General features: G+C 42.0%; 1 protein-coding gene across 1 annotated transcript; it reads right to left on the reverse strand.

Annotated features, from left to right (window-relative positions):
* Positions 1–413: 413 nt before the first annotated feature.
* On the reverse strand, positions 414–9,104 carry LOC117443897 (uncharacterized). The gene is made up of 3 exons (XM_034079706.2): positions 8,994–9,104; positions 6,261–6,373; positions 414–5,047 (listed from the first exon to the last, which is right to left on the reverse strand). The coding sequence occupies exons 2-3, from the start codon at positions 6,358–6,360 to the stop codon at positions 1,878–1,880; spliced, it is 3,270 nt and encodes a 1,089-aa protein (XP_033935597.1). The 5' UTR covers positions 6,361–6,373; positions 8,994–9,104; the 3' UTR covers positions 414–1,877.
* Positions 9,105–9,515: the final 411 nt, after the last annotated feature.

Genomic DNA, 9,515 nt, shown 5'->3' on the forward strand with positions numbered 1-9,515 from the left:
TGCAACTCTTACTACTTTTAAATCCAGCAAGAAGACTTTTCTTTTTGTCGCTGCTTTTAATTGAACTATTCACATCTTAAACTGCACTGTAACTTTTATCCATGTACTTTTTCTTGTAATGTTTAATTGAACTATTCATATCTTAGACTGCACTGTAACTTTTATCCATGTATTTTTCCTTAATGTTTATTTTATTAGCTTTTCTTTTTTAATGCTTAATGTCTTTCATTTTTTTTTGTAAAGCACTTTGAATTGCCTTGCGTTGAAAAGTGCTATATAAATAAACTTGCCTTGCCTTGCCTTGCCTTGACGTCTGATCAACGTCATGCAGTAAAATATACAATGTCCTTCTTAGTAACTTTGAGAGAAATCAGAATAAAGTCCACACTGACGAAAAGCACGACAGACAAGACTTGAGGCAGAACAGCATTTATTTATTGTTGATTATTGAATAGTGTCTCCATATATCATCAAATGTAATCAATCATCAGTATCAGGTTCTGTGTTTCAAAACTGCATGAAAATGAAACTAATATTAGATACAAATGTAAAAATAAGAAGAAAACCAAAAACCAGAGCAGTTAAAAAAAGAACCGTGTACAATTGGTGCAGAAATGTTCCTTCCAAATATTGATTGTTCTTCTTTAATCTCACTAAAACTTGTTGTTCTGATTCAAATCTTTCCATTTGTCTGAATTATTGTTTAAAAACATCTCCTTGATCCAGCAGAGGTCACCCTATTACTTCAGGACACTCCACATCAACTCATTAACATAATACACATTCATTTTTAAATCTGAAAGAAAACAAAACGAGGAGCAGAAGAAGCTCAAACATGTAACAAGAAGCTGGTAATCATGTTTAAAAGCTGCATTGAACAATGTCAACGCGGTGCAGCGTCAAAATCATTGAATTTAAAGAACAAAAACATCAAAGAAAATAAAAACACACTTTTGAATGTTCAGGTTATTCATCGTCGGTGGTAATGGTGGCAGGACGGTCATGAATTCTGCACAAAGCATTCACACTTTAACATTCGTTCCCACACACGGTAAACTTTCCTTATGAAACAGAACATGCTAAAAACTCCAGCAGGAACACAAAGTGAAGAAGAAAACCATAAGCATTATTATCATTCACAAAAGTTAGGAGGACCTATGCTGCGTTCACGCTAGTGTTAGCGTCATTCAAACAAGATGAGCTGGCGAGGGGGCGGGGCTTATCACCACGTAGATACTATGGTAGATACAAACAACAACAAAATGAACATATTTTACAGTGATATAATTGTAATACATGTTTCAAAATGATTCCGTGCTAACAACATACTGATACCGGTTATAGGAACCATGAATTAATGCTTTGACAACTGTGCAGACTGAAGGCAGGAGAAAAACATTTTAAAATGGGTGTTTATTTAATGAAGATGGGATCGATCATGCTAAGCTAACATTGTATCTGCACCGTCCACATTCACATCAACGCCCTACAGACTCAGAGAAAGCAGTGATTGTGTTAGCCATGCCAAAGATAGTCTGTGGTTTTACGCGATGCGATTTTGCAAGCTCAAAAATCGCATCGCGTCCAGTGTGACCGCACCATCAAGCCTTTCTTTGTCAAATCGTTTAAGTCTCTGTCCTTGGGATGAGCTTTTATTTGCACTTTAGTTTTTTACAGGTCCTGTTTTGGTCTTCAATGGCACTGTTCTTCATTTTGCTCTCGGTTTGGGATTCTTAACTATAGAGTAGTTTTTTTGATTTACAAATGAGTGACTGAATCCGAAGAATCTTTGAGAATGTTTCTTTCGTGATTGTGATGTTTTGTTTTCTTGGAATGTGTCTTAATATTTGTCCTTGATGTTGATATTGCATTTGGAGCTACAGTGACGTAAAGTAAACTTTTTGTAATGATAGCCAAACATATCTTCGTACCGTATCGTAGAGTGTTGGCATTAGTGTTGGCAATACGTTGGCATTAGTGTTGGCAATACGATCACCAAGTGAACTCACCATCTCCGCAAGCCTCTTGACCATTTCCTCACTGTCGACGTCTTGTTCTTGCTCTTTAATGTTTTCAGTCGTCTCTGTTATTTCCTCTAGCTGGGTTGACAAAACTTTCATTTGCTTTTGCAATTTTTCAATTGACTTCTCGAGCTGCTTTCTTTTTCTAGATTCCTCGCTTGTCATTGTCAAGCTTTTGGTTGTTATCTTATCTAAACCAACAAAGAACCTATTCATGCTTTTTGCCCCCATGTCCCAGAACATCTGATCAAAGCCTCCATCTTCCTCCTCTCCACTGGAGTCAGCAGCAGCAGATGATTGGTTCTGTGCAAACAAGGCAGAATTATTGAATTTGAAGTGAACTGGCAGCCCGCCTTCTGTTTCAGGACATGGGACGCCTGAAGTTTTGATCGCCGCAAGAACTGGTGGGCGTTGGCCGTCTGCGAATGTCACCAGAACCCGGATGTTTTCTTCCACATCTTTGCCAAAGATTGAGAGCACAGAATCAAACACATACTTATCTGTTGGTGTGAGACGAGCTAAAGAAGCCTGAGCTACAAGACACACAGCGTCAATTTCACTGACGCCACGCTCAGCAGAGAAGAGATTAAGAAGCTGTTGTTTGATCTCCTTGTCTCTTTCTATTTCTCTTGTATCTCCAAAGCCTGGAGTATCAACAATGGTCAGAGAGAAAGGGATTTTAAATCCCTCTTGGTGGTTGATTTTGTACACAGTGACTTCAGAGGTCTGGCTCTCAGCTTGAGATCTCGACTGATCCTCGTCGACTAACTTGAATCTGAAATCGTCCTCCCACTCTACACCAACGATGTAGTTGATGAGTCCATTGATCAGAGTGGACTTTCCAGATCCAGTTGCTCCGAGAAGCATTATTGTGCGATTTGACGTCATGCTTTCTTTGCCAAAGTTGTACCTCCGGCATCCATCGATGTCCATGTCTTCTTCTGTCAGAGGCAGTTTGTAAACTGAGGGAGATGCAGAGTTGATCCTCTTGCCTTTACTTTTGAGGGATTCTGTGAGTTGTGCACGTTTAGTTGTGCGGACATTAACAGAGATGCTTTCTTTGCTTCTTCCAGCTGCACCACAATCACACCTGACCCTGACAGCGTATTCTGTCTCTGGCTGAAGTCCTGAAATGATCGCCTTCTCAGCTCCCGCCATCATTGGCTCCCAGTGGAGATCTTCCTCTTTCCCCTGTTGGTCTGGTTCGGCGTACTCCACGATGTAGCTCAAAACCTGGACATCTTGTCCGAGCTCAGCAGGTTTCTCCCAGCTGACTGATATCTCACGTGAGGTAGATTCAACGTGGAGTCTTCCAGGAGGGCTGCAGGGTAAGGTTTGAATGGATCCACTGACTTCATTGGCTGGCCCGGCACCTACTGGTGTCCCTGCCCTGCATCTGAACCTGTACTCTGTGTTGGGACTCAGGCCGCTCACTGTGACTTCTTCAGCTCTGGATGCTGTCTCTTGTTTCCAGCCGTCCTCTCCTCTGACACAGTACTCAACAGAGTAGGAGGTGATGTCCTCTGCTCCAAATCTGGGTGGAGAAATCTTCAGCGTCACACTGCTGTGGTTTATATCACTTCCTGTTACTGCTGCAGGCTTTGAAGGCGGCTCAAAGTCCTCGTTGACAGAATGGCCGTCTGTATAAAGGTAGATGCTGGCACCTTTCTGTGTCTCGTTTGTTAAACCCACCGTCAGAAATGTGATGTTCTTGTTCTCCTTGTTGGCCTCTGCAAAATCACTGAAGAGCTTTGCTTTGTGCCGCATTGCTTCCATCTCTCTTCTTGAGTTGTACCATTGATCTGGAGGGTGTGGATCTTGCGCATCGTCTGGTTTGGGTGTTTGTTTCAGGTAGTTTGATAAAGTTGAGAGGTACGGTTCATCTCTTCCCAGCGAGGTGAAGACAAAACACACAGCCTGCTCTGCTTTGAAGCTTTCTTTGTACAGGTCTGTTTGAGATGAGATGATCTTGGTCTTTGTCATCATGTCGGTCAGAGACATCACGGTGTAGATTTCTCTCTCCTTACAGTCCATCCACTCGTTCAGGTCCTTGCTGTTGAAAGGAGAAGAACATGTCTTCCTCAGTTCCTCTGCGAGCACAGCTTCTTCTTCTCCTCCTCCACGGATTGATGGAAGTTTCTTTGCCAGGGTTCCTTGGAATTCCAGTTTGAACTGAGAGCACTTCTGTTTAAAGGTTTTGAGTTTGTTTCCAATCTGTGGGAACTGCTGTGCCGTTTGGGTTCTCAGTGCATCATTGAACCTCATCTCCAGGTCACTGAGGTCCTCCAGGACACTCTGACATTCTTCAACTAATCCTATACTTATCTGACGGACAAGTTTAGCGGCAGTAGAATCTAAAGATGTCAGAGGCAACAGCCAGACCTTCACTGGTACTGCGTTTTCCCCGTTGGCTCCCAGCAGCTTTGGCAGACTTTGGTACACCGCTACTGCCTCCTGAAAGGATGTCGGAGGTTTCGGAATCAAAAAGTCTCCAAAGAATCTGCAGGAGAATTTCTCAACATTTGCTTTGTCCTTGTCTTCCATTTTCAGCGAGCCTTTGCCCTCTATTGACAGGGAGCTAATGTTCTTGATCATCACCTTCAAGTTGCCCTGAATGTCTTGATGGTTCTCGTTGACAGACACCTCACGGTCAAAGACAAAGAAGGCTTGAGCCCCATAAAGGATACCTGTGACTACATGTGTTGCTATTCCTTTCTCAAACACAGACTGATGTTTCTTAACATCCCCAAGATGATTCATGGACAGTTCGTGGAACTTTGTGGTAGCTTGGTAATTCAGAGTTACTCTGGCATGATTTTTGGAAGTCTTGCTCTCGTTCAGGTATTTGGCTGATCCTCCAACCTTTACCAGTCCACCCAAGAAACTCGCCTTCAGAGATGCTTCAACATTTAGTGCTTTAGATTTGTCCTCAATTGATTCAGATGCAACTATATCACAATCATTATAATGCTGTGGTCTTTCTCCAATATGATCTTTAAGGTCCTCACGGTCCCACAAAGTCATTCCTGAAAAAGAAGAAGCAAAAATCAAGCTCCCACAACCAGACACTACAAACTGACCTTATAGTCTTTTATCAGCAGTTTTATGATATAAATGTAGAGTAGGGTCTCTGAAAAACGACATGGCCGATTAGAACAATATGGGCGTTGGGGGTTATTAAGGATGCTGAGTCAATTTCTTCAATTTTCAGGGGAAAAAAGGACCACTATGGCTACTGGCCACGCCCCTTTGGAGCTGCTACTGGCCACGCCCCTTTGGAGCACCCGCATGCAAGCGGTGAGCTCTATGAAGAGAAGGCTGTCTACCAGCAGAAACTCAGCTGAATGCTGCAGTGATTAAACTCCATTTCATGTTCCAAACCACATCTAGGATTCTCTCTGAAACAGGATGGATCTGAAACTCTTTCTCTCTCTCAGGTTTACCTTAAGGTGAGTTCCTTTTGACTTCCTGCTTCTTTACACATACTCTCTCCAGTACAGGTTAGCTCTGAGTGTTAGCATGCTATTGTGAACACAGACCATATTACTTCCAGAACAGTCTCATTGTTTCTGATAGCAACGTTTCTGATTTACCCGTGGGGGTAAAGCCCGCCCACATTTTAGTAATGTCGTCATGACGCAGCAAATCTGGATCAGCTCCGTTGTACCCCCGTTCTTTTTTTATTTGGGTACAGAGGAAAAGAGAGGGGGTTTTATTTCCTGATGCTTTGTGAGTCTCCTGAAACACCGGGGACACACATTTATGTATAAAATACATCAACAAGTGCATTTTGCATAATAGGTTAACTTTAACTTTACCTTGTGATTTTCCCTCACATACGTTAGCTAATGTTAGCTTAGGTACATCAAGTCACTAGCTAACGTTAGCTTTATCACATGTTGTTATGTTCTCTCCACTATGACAGAGCCCAGCCCTTTTCATTCTGTCACACTTTTCTTTGTGTTAATATTTCAGGTTTTGGCGGCGTATGGGCGGCTTTGTGAGGGAGACATTATCTGGATGGTACCTCCAGACACGTTCTACCATAAATTAGAAAGCCTAATAGTGTGGGATTATGGCCTATTAGCACAGACTGAGAGTGATGGTGACCTGTCTCACGGGGGATATTTGAGAGCCAGAGCCTGATCTTAGCACATAATGCGGGCTGTGGCAGTGAACCGTCCCTGAGGAGAAACATGAGAGACGGGATGATGGTAGTACAGGTCTGTGAGTTCTCACCAGGGACGAGAGAGTCTTTGCGGCAGTCGTACAACATCCCGAGGCTGAAAGGCCGTCCGAGCGCCGCCACCTCCATCGTCCCGCTGACCTCAGAGTCCATCGCTTCGGACGAACTGAAATGGATCGACAACAGCTCGTTAGTGAACTTCAATCATTTGGTAATATCATGTCCAACCACCAGAGCCGGCCCGACCCATTAAGCGACATAAGCGGCCGCTTAGGGGCCCCCTAGCAACAACAACAAAATGAAAAAATGAAAAAAATAAAAGAATCTCATCATGACACAAGAGAGGACGGCAGGATTGTAATTTCCCGTGTTCAGTGAATGCAACAGAGGCAAGACACCAGACCAATCAGAGAGTTTAATGGAAATAAACATCCGTCTCATTGGCTCACAGGTACCTATCCTGTGAGCTGTGACAATGTTTAGAATAAACTCTCAGTCGGACTCAGAGTTTTTGAAGATGGACATAAGAACATTTTTTCTTAAAAAAGACCACAATTCTCAAGTGGTGGCTCACACAACAACCCCAGAGCCACCACTTGAGCCAGGTGAACAAGGTATGTAAATGTCAGTAAACTTCCAAGTTATGCGAACATGTAAGCAAAGCATAAATTACAGCTACGTTGACGTTACTTTGAATCGCGGAGGTAAGCTAAACCGTTAGCAAGTAGCTATAGCTAGCCAGATATATTAAATAAACACTTTGTCATACAATCTAAATGTAATGTTTGTTAGCGTTACCTGGTGATTTCAAAGAAAGCTCTCTGGGAAATGTTGACTTACTGTTCAACATGAAGCTAGAAGCTACCTTACAGTACACAGTTGATCCTGAGTCCTGTCAGTTAAAGTGTTTCATAGTTAGCTTGGCTAAGCATAAACCTAGCACTGAAATATATGGATGTTATGTGACAGTATTTCTGAGAAAAAGTCAGCTGAAATGGTGGCATAGTTGCCCCTGCTTTACGTGTCGACAGCATGTTTGAACGTATTTGCAGCAGTAAATGTGGCTGTTTGGCCACTGACGTTGCCATAACAACACCTGAATTTAAATGTGCAACCTCTTTTTGTGACAGATTTTTGCAAGAAATTATAATTCTTCTGAATGATATTCCTATTGACAGCTAGTTTCTATGTGAACATTATGAGATGGACAGCCAGAGAGAATAAATGAAAAACAATTATGAAATACTATATGACAAAACAAGAATACAGTTTAAGTGATTTGTAAAATATCCATAAAGAAAAATCTGCTTACAGTTCTGTTTCATATGGGTGTTGAGATATGTATCCATAGATCTCTTAATGTTGCTTTCAAAGTGCAGCAGATTGAAGCTTTTAACTTCAATATTTAAAAAAAAAAAAAAGATCTTCCCGGGGGAACATGCCCCCGGACCCCCCTAGAGGAGGTTAGGTCCACGGTGTTTACATGGTTATTTATACAATATGTGTGCTTATGCTAACATCATAAGAAAAAAGTTGGTTCCGTGTTGTGTGAAGTGAGAACGCGTGAGGGGGGCCCCCGAGCCAAAGCTCGCTTAGGGCCCCCAAAAGTCTAGAGCCGGCCCTGCCAACCACCCTAATATTTAAAATTTCAATCAGACCTTTCCTCTCAACGAAGAGACGCACAAAAGTGACACAAACACACTCGAAGGGAAAAAGGACTACAAAGCAACATTTACACTGCAGTGTGTTAGTTAATAAATGTCTCTATTTATTCCACACGCTCCTGCATTACTTCACACTACAACCCAGACAACACGTAAACAACACGTTGTCGAGTGCAGAGGTTGTTTCCTGACCTGCAGATCTGTGAAGGAAACAACCAAATACACTGAACAACTGAATCTTTGAGTCAACAGATTCCACACAACTGTATTAGGTTAGTTGAAAGCAATACGTTGAAATGTAAATATAAACCCTAACCCAACTAAATACAGTTATCTGTTGACATAATACATTTAACTCAAACACATTTCAGTGCATCTTGATAGGGTGAAAAGAAAAGGTTTAACTGTGTGAGAGGCAGGGTGTTATCCGTCATTTACACAAGCAGTACATTTATTAAGTGAAATACTAATTGAGGAAATAATATTAACAATTTAATAATGTGATATATATAAGAATAAACTACTATTGTGGCCATTTGTAAAATGTGTACTTTTTGCTGATCATTCTTCTCTACTTTACATTTCTACTTATTTTTATGATATTGTTTATATTTGATAAACTTTGTTTCATTTGTAATTGTTAATAGTTAACTCTAATGCACTTTTTAAGCATCCGTCCGTCCGTCCGTCCGTCCATCTCTCTCTCTCTCTCTCCTCTCTCTCCCCTCCCTCTCCCCCCTCTCTCTCTCTCAACACAACAGTCTGCGATTAAACGGTTGTCTCCTGTGTGCTCCACTTCCTACTTGGTGCACCGGTAATGTTCATGACCATTTAGGGGCTCTGTGCAAGAGAGAGCTGCAGGAAGCGAGTCAGCATTCAACACTTCCTGTTGCCTCGTCGTGGCATATAGGCAATAGGTTTCTGTCTGTTTTTGGTAAGAATGAAATATCGTAAATAGTAAACAAAAAACTAAAGAAGAAGAAATTCAATGCACTCCATGACTTTAGAAGAGATCCCAGTTCTGGTTTTCCTTAAAGAGTAGTGCTACCTTGAGATCTCTTTAGATCAGATGGTGGTTCTCACAGAAGTATTCAGTCTGTTTGAGGTTTGTAGAAAACTCACCAGAGATGCTGCTGTTTGTGAGAAAAGCCTGAGATCGTTGATTCTCCTTCAGAGAGACACGGAGAGACACAGAGAGACGTCTCTCGACTGCAGCCTGAGAGAGTTTCACTTTCAGTTGAAGACTTGGCGGTTGTTGCTCAATATGAAGATGATGTCAGCCAGTGGTGTTCAAACTGTGGGGCGCGGCCCCCTCGAGGGACGTGGAGCTTTGGAAGAAGTTGTAAACAGACTTTGGTTGCTCTTTTATATAATTTAAACAATATATAACGACACACACACACACACACACACACACACACACACACACACACACAGTGACGGGGCTCTATTTCTCCATTCAAAAAACACTGGCCTAGTCCGTTGGGTTAAGTTCCAAAACTTTATTTACAGCAACAACAACAAAAAACGGAATCAGCACAATTTAAACAACAAAATAAAAATCCAAAACAGGCCGTCCATCACTCATTAGAGTAAACATGCTCTGGTGTTGCCTTCTCTGCAACCATCTCCTGAACATGTCCC

The sequence above is a fragment of the Pseudochaenichthys georgianus genome, unplaced genomic scaffold, assembly GCF_902827115.2.
Source record: "Pseudochaenichthys georgianus unplaced genomic scaffold, fPseGeo1.2 scaffold_700_arrow_ctg1, whole genome shotgun sequence".
Lineage (NCBI taxonomy): Eukaryota > Metazoa > Chordata > Actinopteri > Perciformes > Channichthyidae > Pseudochaenichthys > Pseudochaenichthys georgianus.

Excerpts from the sequence above, each read along its gene's own strand:
- LOC117443897 (XM_034079706.2), bottom strand. The coding sequence starts at position 6,360 with ATGGACTCTGAGGTCAGCGGGACGATGGAGGTGGCGGCGCTCGGACGG. Across the intron at positions 5,048-6,260 it reads CAAAGACTCTCTCGTCCCTG|GAATGACTTTGTGGGACCGT; the intron begins GTGAGAACTCAC and ends CTTCTTTTTCAG.